Raw genomic sequence first — 13,367 nt, forward strand, 5'->3', positions numbered from 1 at the left:
GTTATTTTGCCTAATATCATATGCTATAGTCTGGCTATACTGCTTTGCCTGGCATTCCTCCTGAATCATACTTGTGGCCACCCAGATTAACTCTGTGAGCAGATCTCTTGATTTAATATCAGCTTGCTCTTTTCAGCTCCCATGTCATTTACCATCCTTAAAAAATGTAGTGCTTATTACTCAGCCATCTGTGCTTTCAAGAACCCACGGTCTTTTTCCCCTCGTCTTTTTTTTTTCTTTTTTGTATGGGAACCAGACTAGAAAACATTAAATGAGAAAAATTAACCACTCAGAGACAAGGTGGAAACTCAGGAAGAAAAGAAAAAGAATTTGTCTTTTATGGTTTGTACTTTGTTAGCTGTGGGTGTGACTCAATTTCCTCACCACCCACATAAAAAGGTTGCCACCCAATCACTGTTTTTTTCTATCTAAAACCCTCCCCTTTGTTTTTGGCTAAGAGACCCTAAGAAAGACAGCCCTTTCTGGACGCTGCATACAGTGACATATAAAAGCTGTTAGCTGCTCCTGTAACCAGCAGCATTCAAACCTTGCAGACTTCTGCTCTCTGGAGCTTGTAATAATACACACGCCTCTTACAAGAGTTCATGCTACAACATAGCAAAGAACTTTAAATTTTTGGAAGAACAGTGTATTCATTTTGGCATTGTGCAGAGGTAAGCTATTTGGCTCAACCAGTTTATATTGCATGTATTGATTTAAAGTAGCTGACATTTTGAAAGAATTGAGATTGGATTACTATACTCTTTGTGTATGTGTTCTATCAAATTGTGTACATATATGCCTGGGATATATTATCAGAACATTCTTTGTTGTGGCCTACAGGGGATTTTTTTCTTCTTCATTCTCAAGGTGAACTTCAATTCTTAAATATTTCCCACAGAAAATAAATTTATAGAAATGCACTTTATAGTTTAGATATTTAGGGCAAAGGCTCACATTTATATTAGGTTAGTGATCATGCTGTTTGGTTTTCTCTAGCTTTAGAAAGCTCCTTATAGGGTCTGCCACATAAATCAGGAAAATTGATAGAGATTCTACTCTAAATTGTAAAACATCTGTTTAGATTTTTGCAGAATGTTGAATCAAGTAATTCTCCTTACTGATTCTGTAAGTTCAGATCCCATAACCTTATTTTTTTGTTTTTTTAAAGCTCCTAACTCTACCTTTCTACTTTAAAGTAAGGTAAACTCGGTGGCTTCTTCTCCACTCCTCAAAATGACAGCTATCTCTGCCGCCAGCAGTGCGCTTCTGTTCTCCCTTCTCTGTGAAGCAAGTACTGTTGTCTTACTCAATTCCACTGACTCATCTCCGCCAACCAATAATTTCGCTGATATTGAAGCAACTTTAAACGCACCAGTAGATTCAACGGATATTCCCAAAACCAGGCGGAAGCGCTACATTTCGCAGAATGATATGATCGCTATTCTTGATTATCATAATCAAGTTCGAGGCAAAGTATTCCCACCTGCAGCAAATATGGAGTATATGGTAAGAGTATACTATTGGTTTTGTTATCTTTTGGTTCTGAGTGAGAAAGCTTTTGAGTGTGTGTTGGAAGAACCTAAAAAGACCAGAAGTGTTTATATGTTAAATGTTATGGGTTTTTAATTTTTATTTGCCTAATCAAGTTAGATACTGTCCCATCATAGACTCTGTGTGTGTATGTGTGTGTGTGTGTGTGTGTGTGTGTGCATGTGTGTGTGTCTCCATAGGTTTCTGTGAGTCTCATAAATACTGATGAAACACATCTTAAGGAACACAGGCGAAGAGCAGGGCATGTTAAATGATCCCATTTGGAAAGACCCCTTTAAAAAAGTCACATGGAATCTTTTCTGTGCTTTCTGTATCCAGTAGTCACATTTATCAACTAAAACATTTCTTGAAAGTATTTCTTGAAATTATAGGTTTCATGTGCCTGATTTATGCATGGGTAGGTGTCTCTTCCCTTTCTTGGACAAAGTGCTCTCTAGCACTAATCCATTTGCATTCTAAGAGAACAGGCTGACTATTTCTTCCTTCTGATTTAATGCTTTGTCATGGAGATAACGGTGAAGCCAGTGCACTTGTGTGCTGTTCCAACTTGCCATGAGCACATTTTTTGCTGTCTTAAAAATAGCCTCTGTGTTTTACTCAGAAAAAAAAAAAAAAAAAAAAGAAAAAAACAAATTGGTATTAAAAAGAATCTTGTTAAAGTTTGGTTGAAGTTTGGAGTTTTTCAAGGGTATGTTTCAAAACCCTGCATTTTGCGTGCAGCCTGGGTTGAGGCAGTGGAGACCCCCAAGTTATGTTTCCTCATTGGGTTGGGGGCATGTGCTACCACTAACAGTTGTGTCAGTGCTAGACTAAAATGTGAGGTTCCTGTCAGAGTCTAGATTCATCTATTTATAAAAACACATTTTTAAAGTTTAACTAATTATAGGTGCCCATATCACAGGAAAAATAGACTTGTCATATTATGTCATAGGTCATAGAAGTCCAGTTTAGACAGTGAAAATACATTTTTTTTCTGGAATGTTTTAAAGGAAGAGGAAATGTATTCAGTCCTGGTGATTGATAGGCAGTAGAGCCTCGTGATTAAACTTATAAGCTCTGGCACTTAAATGCTGGCATTCAATTCTACTTCTGGATTATAAACTGTGTGAGCTCTGTATCTCATTGCTAAAAGGAGGATAAAGGTAGTTTATGCCATATAAGTTTTGTAAGGAATATGCAAACTGAAGAATAGAATAATTACATCAGAGTCTGGATAGAGCGATGTTTAATAAAATTAGTTTTTGTGAAGGATGTATAGTGATCACCCATTGCAGATCTCCAAATAGGAAAGGTATCTGTACAGAAGCTGCCTGTATAGCAGATGATGCAGGTATGTGAAGAGAAGAGGAGCACAGGTGTTTTTAAAAAATTACTGTGGGTTATGAAGGAAATATGCATTAGAGACTCTGTGGGGGCTCAAAAGGCATAAAACTCAGACTATAGGCTTAGGGCTGAATTTCTAACAGGGGTCACACTGCTGTGCTGACTAAACTAAAGGCCAAGGGCCCTAAACCAGCTTTGGAGGTAAATTCATCTAGGTTACACACTGCTCACCTCACTGGCTTGCTCATGTTACTTAATACCTGTAAGGCTCAGTTTTCTTTTCCCTCCCTCTAAAATGGGTATAGCAGCAATTGTAAAGACCGATGAGTAAGAAATACAGTTTACTCTTTTAAAGATATTGAGGGCAAAGGTACCACTATGAACAAAGGCATAGATGGGTAATGTATAGTAGAAATAGGTTGAAATGTCCCTTTGTGTGGTTATGTTTCTTCCCATTTGGCAAGAATCCATCCATTCCATGTGCATTTTTAAATTGCTGCTCTGTGCGAAGCCCTTGACTGATTGCTTCCATAGATGATCTTGTTAGGTAGCTTATGTTCTCAGTGAGGTTAAGATTGTGATCTTTATTTTACAAATGGAATCACTTGATCCTGAGACATTAATGACTAAGACAAAGTGCCACAGATGATGAAGGGTGCTCCTGGGATGAGAATTTAGGTGTTCAGAATTCCAAAGCCCATGTTCATACTGGGGAGCATGCCACACTTACAGAAGTCTCTCAAGATGTCAGGGTATCTTTGTTTCCTCCCTTCAAATGCCACGTAAAATCATGGAGTACTCATTTTCTCCCTGCTATTCTCTCATTATTTTCCTTTTAACTATTAAAACAATCACATATGATTTGTTTTCCAAAAACCAGAAAAATGCTAATTACACAGTAGTTATTTATAAATCTTCCTTCATTCAGTGAAAGTAATGAGAAACAGTAGCTAAAACAGTAAGTTCTATAAATCAATATAGGGACCATCTGATATATTTAAATAAATACTGAAAATGTAGATCACTCACACATGTATTTTTGAATTTAACATTTATTAAGCATTCATTACATGTTATCACTATTCCAGTCATAGGGGTAATCATTGAATAAAACAGACACACATTTTTGACCTTTGATAGGAATCCATCAATAAATCAGATAAATAAATTGTTACACTGTTAGAAGGTATTAAGGCTATGAAGAAAAGTGGGTTATGATGAGGCCTGGATATTGAATAAGGATGTAACGTCAGTGTTCACAGACTAGCCTCACACAGGTGAACGGGGAGCCATCACTACTAGGATAGAGGTGGGTGGAGTGAAAGAAAGTGGTCAGGAGTGATTGAACATTGATGAGCCCTAGGATAATGTGTGCCCTTTAGTGAAGTCATCACTTAGAAGGACTCAACTCTGAGTAAACTTAACAATGAATGTACTTCTTCTGGATCTCCCATGAGGAAACTTGGTGGGAAGCATAAGATAATAGGCAGCTTAGGGGTCAGAGAGGGCACAATACATGCTTTAATTCTCTAAACTGAGTGAAAACTACAGACCTCTGTTGGATACTGTTGGCTTTATTTTAACTTGCCCAACACTGATTTGGACTGAAAGAAACTGGAAAGCCAGCCCAGTTCCTAGTCTGCACCATGACCACCTCACAAACACCTGTGCCCTAAGTCACCAATGCTGCCTTCATGGTCTCCTCAGCAGGAGCTTCACAGAAGATGGGCTTTGGTGTGGGGTTTTTTCTAATCATCCTACCCTGATTTGTAACCTCGCATCTACAACCTTCTGAGCCTTTTTCTGTTCCATGCTCTCTTCCTTAAGCATCTAATATAATAATTTATATTCTTATCTATTGTCTTTGATATCAAAATCTTGGAGCCTTCAATGGTATTTCTTATACCCACCTGTGATTTCTCCTTCTTTTGAATTGCTATCATATTGCTTTCATTATAATCCAACATACTTAGAGTTATTTGGGCACTTCTTGCTAACTTCTCAGTCTTAACTTTTCAAGGTGCTAATTTTGTGACTATGAATCTTTGTATTTCTCTTTTTTTGTATAATTCCTTAAGTATAGACAATGAGCAACCTTTTTAAAAAAAATGTATTTGGTTGGTATAGGGTTTCACTATGCAGCTCAGACTCATGGTGGTCCTCCTGCTTTCAGCCTCCCCAGCACTGCGATTACAGGTGTGCACCACCATGTCTGGACTTGGTCAGTCACTGGCTCAGTCTGCCCTGGGGGCAGGGCTGGTGCTGCATGTGGTGCTGGAGATCTATCTGCTGTCCCTGTCCTTGCCTAAACGTGCCTAAGCAGACACTTTAGTCTGCTGAGCTATCTTGCTGGCCTGAGCAACCTTTATTTGTTGGATTTAGCTGAAATCCTTATTGCTATATGCTTATAAAAGGCATCAATTTGATACTATTCTAAGTAGTCTAGTTGTTTCTTCATCATTAAGGTTTATCCCACACACCTGAAATTAAAGAAAATTGCAAAAATTCTAAAATATGTCCTCAAATTGATTTAATCTTTCTGAAATACTTTGCTAGATACAACTGACTAAATAAAATAAAAGCAATTTGAATATAAGAGCACCAACTATCACTTATGCTTCCATAATATTTTCTTTGTATTGTCCATGATTTTAATGAAAAAGCACATTGTTTGAAATGTTTCACTCTACAAAACAGTATCTTTTCACACAAATAAAAATATAAACAGGTTTTTATGCAAGTATAACATCTTCATTCTTGGCTTCTGTTCTACAATTAGTTTATTGACTAGTTTCCAGAACTCCTTGGACACCAGCTGTTTTTCATTCTTCTAAGGGCAGCCTAAACTATGACTCTAAACCACAAACCACACTAGTTTCTTAGAATGAGAATTATCACCAAAAGAATAAAATTGTAAGACTCACACATACAGTACAATTTGTTGGATATTCCCAGAATTCAAGTCAATTGAATAAATTAATTTTAAAAATTTTGAGGTCCCTCCATGAGAGAGGCAAGCCAAAGATTGAAAGCTTTGTCCTTAGAGTATAAACAAGGCTGTAAAGACAAAACAAATAAAAGGAAAACCACTAAGCACGTAATTCAGCATAATACACTGGTGCATGAGATTGATGTAATGAAAGAGGGACAGACAAATACTGGATGAATCAAAGAAGAAAGTGATAATCTCCAGCTGGCACATCATGAAAGGCTCTGTGGAGGAGGAACACTTGAGATAGATGCTCAGGAAGGGCCAGGATGACTGAGACAGCAGGCAGAGTAAATGCCCGAGCAAAATCACCAGCAGAGGAAAACATAACACTTTAGTCTTGGTTTTTTGAAGAGTTTGAGGAAAGCTTTTGTATTGCTTGAGACAAATGCAATCAGGGAGACTGAGACACTTAATCCTTTCTGTTTTTTTTTTTCAGTACTGTACGTTGAATCCAGAGCCTTTTTTTTTTTTTTTTTTTTCAGAACCGGGGATTGAACCCAGGCCCTTGCACTTGCCAGGCAAGCGCTTATTCTACTGAGTCATCTCCCCAGCCCCTTCAGAGTCTTTTATATGCTAGGCAAGTGCTCCAGAAGTATATTTTAGAAAGATGCACTGGCAGCTGAAGCAGCTCAGGGTGGATCAGCAAATGTCAGGTGGTAACTTCTGAGTAAGCAAAGCTATTGTAAGCAATATTTTAGGAATTAAAATGCAGCTATCCTCACTCATAGTGAGAAGTAGGAACAAGTAACAGTTCATAAGGTGGCAGTCTTTCCAGAGTGGTGAAAATGGTGGACAGGAAGTTGAGGCTCATTGTGAAAGTAATGGTGGAAATTAACTGAAAAATGGAAATATGCAGTGTGACTTGAAGAAGCTATAATATTGGTAATAGGGCTACTTTTATTTGTTTACTGTATAAAATATTATTCATACAGCTCAGGAAATAAGGATTTCTATGCTTTTCTGGAAAAGAGAGAAATACCAGTTACTAAGTCATAGTGGGTAGTAAAGTAAAAGCATGCTTTGAATGAATGAATGGAGAGCAGGTCGTTCATCCTCAGAAAAATACAATAAGATAACTGCACATAATGATAGTTTATGACTTGGGAATAAGGAAAAATACTGATTTTATTTGTGGGATTTTATGTGGAAATGAAGGTGGAAAATGCAAGCAGTCTGGAATCAGGATGGTCTGATCTAGCCACAGTGCAGCCTTTTCCCAGGAAGTGTGTGACAACAAAATCTGTCTTCCGATCCCACTTCCTGCATCACCGTGTTGGTATAAAGACCCAAATTTTTTAGTGTGTTTTGAACTTGCAATAGGATGAGATCGTGCAGAGCACATCGCAAATGTCAAATTCATCTCATGGCCTCCCTTGCAGTCCACCACTGCGATATGGCGTCTCCCTAGGAACTCGTGGTCGATACAGAGTTTGCTCTCTTCCAGAGTTTACTAACCACTCATGATGCTTATCCTTGTCTTGCTCTTTTCTTTCCATGAAGTCATATTTTGTCCCATCTGGCATGTTTTCTTTCATTTGGGAAGGCTAACTCAACTCTCGTGTTATAAACACAAGAACTTTGAAGAATCTAGCCTAGGTCTCCTCTGTGGATGCTTTAATGGCTGCTTACAAGCCTCCTGGGAACAGCTGCCAGAAAGCAGAGAAATGAGAAAGGTTGCTGACAGGAAGGCATTTCTCCAGCACATTCAGAACTCTGCATTCCTGTTCCCCTGGATGTAGAACATTTTAAGTGTCTTGGCTTCCAACCGAGACTGGGCAATTTTGTAGGAATTTTTATCCAAGGTGCACATTGAGTATCACTTGTATACAAACAATGAAAGTAGTAACCTCAAGGTTCTTTCTCTGTGCTCAGTTGTCTACATAGAGAACCAGCTGAAGGCAAGAATACCTCGTTACCATTGTCAGTATCCACTGTAAGACCTGCAAAAGTGCAAATATTAATGTGATGTGATTCAGAAGCTCTCCACTGCGTGACAGACTGAAAAGCTGTGAATTACACATGGGCCACATAGATGATCATTATGTTTTCTGCTCCTCCATATTTTTTTGGAGTATTTATAGTCTAGCATTGTATTTCTCCTATAGCAAACTCCTAGCAAATATTTGTGAGTTAAATGAGGGAAGTCTTTGAACTTTTCAGGCTAAAATGTTGGACTATGGCACTATGTTGGGCAAGAGTGACTCAATATATATATATTTTTGCATGTGAATGGAACTCAGTACCTTGTGCTTGCCAGGCAGGCACTGTGCCACTGAGCTATATTCTTGGCTCTGATTCAGTATTCAATCATTCATTCCACAATGTTTATTCATACACCTGGCACTGCGAAGAAGGATCAAGAAGGAATAGACACTCTGACAGGAAGAACTGTGGGCAGACAAACAAATGGACATGGCAATGGGCTGAGGGCTAGAGTAGAGTAAATACAGCATACTTGGAGATCACATGCAGGGCTGTAGTCTGGGTAGAACAGCAGTAAAGAATTCCAGAAGAAATGATTTTAAATATTAAGTATTAAAAGACATCATATATGAGGGAATTAAGAATAGTGAAGCTGTCTATAGAGAAAGATGTTCTAAGAAGGTGCAGTATACATTGAAAGCATAGATAAAAATTAAACTTGGCTTGCATATTGTCTCAGAATGACAGTAAAGTGTGATGAAGTTGGGCTGGACACCAAGAAATTTGTTTGATTTTTTTTCTGCAGTCAAGGGAAGTTGTTGGAGATTCTAGCTGAGACGTTATGAGAACCACATTTCCATCTCAGAAAGGCCACTTTGGCCACCAGGTGAGAGGGCTGTGTAAAGACAAGTTGTGTAGCCAAGGGGCTGTCAGGAGAGTCTGGGTTGAGATATACTTGAAACCTCATTAAGTTTGAGGCAATAGGGATGCACCAAAATGAATTACAGCTGTGAAATATTGAGACTCAAGTCAATGGGACTAAGTAATTTACATGATGAAACAAATGAAGTAGAATGAGGATTTAAGTTGTGAGGCAGTCAAGGAGGATGAGAACATCTCTGACTAGGACAACAGGCTTCCTCTGAGTTAGAGAACACAAAATAAAGAACCAATTTGAGGAAGCCAGTGAGTAGGTCATGGTATATCCTCCAGGGTGCATGTCTGTGGAGGCAAAAGCCTATAGCTAGTGTGTGTGAGGGAATATCCTTTTACTGTAGAGAATTTTGGGTAAGAATATTCTGAGTGAATGAAAATGGGCTGCTCTGCATAATAGAAGAAGGTAGTACTGGGGCTGGTGAGATGGCTCAGTGGTCTAAAGCACCTACTTGGAACAAGCTTAGCAAAGCACAGGGACTGCAGTTCAATCCCCCAGCACTACATGCCAGCCAGCCCCGCCCCCTGGTGGGCTGGGCTGGCCACACACACACACACACACATACACACACACACTCATACACACATAAATAAATAAATAAAATTTAAAAAAAAGAAGAAGGTAGTGTTACAGGGACAGCATAGATGGATGAAAATTGGATAGAAATCTAATTTTTGCAAAAAGTGTCACATGTAAATCTTTTTTTGAATGAGAGCCAAGATGTAAACTATCTCATCTCTAAATCTGTTTCAAATGCCTAGAAATCATCAGCCTACCTAGTCCTCCTGAGACACTTAGCGTAAGGTGCATCTGGAGCCCCATCACAGGACTTTGGAAAACAGAAGTTGGCTAGTTTGGCTAGTGTGTTGTTGTAAATTTGATATGTCTGAAAACCATCCATTAAGAAGCCAGTAAACATTTAATAGTTATGAACTTGAGAATTTTTGAAAAATAACACAGAAAGAAGGCATGGAAGATAAAAACTAATAGCTGAAGCCAGTCAAGAAAATATTTGACACAGACACATCCTAAACTGAGGTTTGAATGGATGGGATTTGAGTGCTTCCAGATATTATTATCTGTAATATTAAAGATAAGTTATTAATAGCTTTCACATGAATATAGAGGCATGCCCAACAAGTTGTGTTTTGAAACTAAACTTTTTATGAAATTTTTTAAAATTTCTTACCATATACTTGAAACTAAACTGTCTGAAAATACTCCTCAAGGACTCTATTTTTCTTATTGAAAAGTGCATATTTGTATTTCATAAGTTAGCTAAATATGGACATTCTACTAAATCTGTCTGCATTCCAGGGAGATTGTGTTTTTAGTAAGCAGTAGGTAGGAGGAAAGGCATTTGAATTCTTCTAAGTGGGCAGAGTAAGATATGGGGTTTTCATGTGTATTATAAGATAGTTTATCAACAAATCTGTTTTAGAACATTGTAATCCTAGGTTACTTAAAAAATAGCTACACAAGAAAATTCCTTCCTGATTTATAACTGTAGTATTAAACTATGGCTGGTGAGTATTATATTTCTCTGGGAAAAAGAACCATTGTTAAGACCAAACAATAAAGGTCTCAAAACTTAAAGTATAAAATATATATTAAAAAATGATTTAATGAGGAAAATGAGAGATTTAAAACTTCTAAATTGTTCTTAATGGCATCCTCTTCTAGTGATAGTTCTTCTGTAAGGAAGTTCCCTGTTATTTCTACACAATTATCAGTTTAAAAACATTTTTTTTAGTTACTCCCAGTTTTACTTGCTGTCACTTTACCTGACTGCTTGCTTAGTAGAGGTTACTGTTGGGTGGCGTACTGAATGCTGCTTTTCATTGTCAGGTGTCTAGGTAATTTGATATCATGACCATCCTCACTCCCCGCAATAGCACTGCCACTTACGGACTCCTTGTGCTGCTAAATATTCTTCACTGTTTCACCACAGGTTTGAAAGAAGAGAACAGTTTTTTTCTTTTTAAAGATAGATAACCTGAAGCTTGAAGAGTGTAGCTTATCCAACATCATACAGCAAGTTAATCAAACATTGAGAACTTTGTTCTGTGTGACAACAAGCCAATGCTATAAGAAACAGTGCAGAACATTATTTTCCCCCAGTGTTTGGTTCTCCTGTCCTTGAACCTTTGGGTAAGAATTTCCCTATATGCATTTGGTTTGAGGATGTCACTGAATATTAGAAAGAATTTTTTCATGTGGAGTCAAATGTTTCCCTCTACCCAATCTATCTTTGGAAGACTTTGCATAATCACAGTAGTTCAAATCTTTGAGTGGCTGAGAAGAAATCTCTGTTATTGACCCCTGACTTCTAGTCACGAAGCTCTTTCTTGACCACCAGGCCTTCCTTTTGTGTTAAATAACTAGACACATCATTGCTCCCTTCTATAGTGCTGCCAACATAGGCTGTTGGGGAAGTTTTAAAGATACTTGATCTCTGAAGATATTGTAAAAGTTATGAAACTATGTCAGAAAGGAAATGAAAATTGACATACCTTCCACTCATACTTCACACACGCCCACCTAGGCAGCATCTCTTGGATCATCTTGGGTACTAGAATCCTTGTGCCTCTGGGCAAGGGACATCCTTCCCTGGGGTCTTCCCAGGCTGGGTTTCAACATGTGTATGCACCTCTGATAAGGATCCTGGAATCAACTTGGTCTGATCAATGCAGAATAGATGTGACAAATTACTCTGCATTTGTCCTAATTCTTGTAGATGTTGGCTAAAGTTAATTTAGCAGATTTGGTGGGCACATTCTCCTGTGGATTCAAATGCCATGAGCTAAGCTGATGTTAGGTCAAGTGAGTGTTTTCAATCTAGAGCTTTTAAGAAAGGATTGCTTTATTTTCAAAATTTATTTTTAAGATTTTGGTTTTGAGAGAAGTATGTGTATGTTTTGCTGACATGTTACATCTGATATCTCAGTTAACAAAGCCATTTAGAGTTTTCATGACTAAGGAACCACTTTATCAGTATACTTCGAAGGTCTCTACCCCTGAAATTTTGATGCCAATAGGTTCATGATTGGGTTAAACATCTGCCTACCTAAAGTTCATCAGAATATTTTGGAAACATTTTTCCAAGGAGAATGCTCAAATGTGCTTTCAGAACTACCATAGATATGATTCAAGATCTGAAACTGAACTGAAAGACGTGCTATGTGACTCAAGTATCCACTTATTTGTCAGGAAATCTAAAATAATTAATAGGTTAAACTAAATCAAGAGTTATTCCAGGGGCAAGTTGCACATTATCACTTAATTTTATTTCAGTATCCATTTTACATCTGCTTTTAGAAAGCATGATGGTACCATAGAGGAGCTACAGATGTCTGCAACTTGGAACCACCCTAAGTATGCTTCATTGTCTAAGAAAATATCAAAAGAAGCAAAGTTTTAAGTGGTGCACTACCACTGTTTGGGAATTTCTTCAGGTAGCATATTTATATAATGTAATTCCCAATTACTCACTCGAGTGTTTTTATTGTCTGTTTCTCCTCCAGACTACAAGTCCATGCCAGTCCTTCTGATGGTTCATTTGAAAGTATTCAGTGCCTCTCAATAATTAACCCTTCATAGATTGCCTAAAAGTCTGAATTAGCAAAGGTCATTTTGGTTAACATGGAAATTTTCACTCATTACATTTGTCATTGTTGAGGACAAAGCAGCCATCATTGTTTGGTATATCCATAAATGGGGTTTGTGGAAGAGGGAATTCCAGAGTCACTTTCTTGCTACCATCTATGGATACTAGTGGGGAAGGAAACCCTTTTAGATCAGCATGCTGCTAATTATAATAATCTTCACAACACAGGTGCAAATGTGGGTAGTGATTTAGTTCAAAGTCTCTAAAAACAGTACATCTATTTAATGTAATTTTTTTCCCCAAAACTCTACATGGACTTGGTATTCTGTTAGGAAACCTTTATCATCTTCTTTTAAACATGTAATAAATCCTTGGGCTCCCACCTTGACTTTTTTCTTTTTTTTTTCAATATAATAGTCTCAATTTTGTAGTTATTTTGGAGGCTGAGGGGCATGCTGTTTCAGTCAAGTTCTTTTACCTCTCCCCTTCCACTACTACAAAGGGTCTCTTTCCCCAGGAGGCCCTTTCTTTGTCCGGTTCAACATATCCTCTCTCTCAATAAAAACCTCAAGGTGCTTGCCCTGCTGCCCACTTGTCTGTTTGACAAGATTCTTGCATATTTAGCTCAGTTTCCTTTATATGCCATTTCACAAACTGTTTACTCTGATGAAGATAAGCCAAACAGCTTTAAAACAGCACTGCAGTAATGTCCACCAAGTGTTTCAAAGCTCATGGCTGCTCTGGGGAAAATAGTGTTGTCACCATTTAGTATTTCCGTGGCTGTTTCTAACCTATTCAGGTTGGCACTCCTTTCATAATCCAACAAGGATATCAAAAAGCCTTACATATGCTATTAAAACCAAAACCCAGAATATTATATAAAACAGATTTAGTTTTGTTGGAGTACGTGAAAAATGACCACATCAATGTGAAAGAAAATGAATGTGTCTGGAACGTGCTAGACTGTCTCCAGTGCCGTTGCTATCACATAGCACCCAAGATGATATGGGGCTCAGTCTCAGTCACCGTCTCAG

The 13,367-nt window shown here is 37.9% G+C and overlaps 1 protein-coding gene across 1 annotated transcript in view; it reads left to right on the top strand.

The window, feature by feature from the left end:
- Positions 1–595: 595 nt before the first annotated feature.
- Pi15 (peptidase inhibitor 15) overlaps positions 596–13,367 on the top strand; it is a 24,566-nt gene continuing 11,794 nt past the window's right edge. The window contains exons 1-2 of the mRNA XM_004637560.2: positions 596–674; positions 1,200–1,509. Coding sequence (XP_004637617.1) covers positions 1,237–1,509 — 273 coding nt within the window. The 5' untranslated portion in view covers positions 596–674; positions 1,200–1,236. The remainder of the gene's footprint in view (positions 675–1,199; positions 1,510–13,367) is intronic.

The sequence above is a fragment of the Octodon degus genome, unplaced genomic scaffold, assembly GCF_000260255.1.
Source record: "Octodon degus isolate 3935 unplaced genomic scaffold, OctDeg1.0 scaffold00091, whole genome shotgun sequence".
Taxonomy (NCBI): domain Eukaryota; kingdom Metazoa; phylum Chordata; class Mammalia; order Rodentia; family Octodontidae; genus Octodon; species Octodon degus.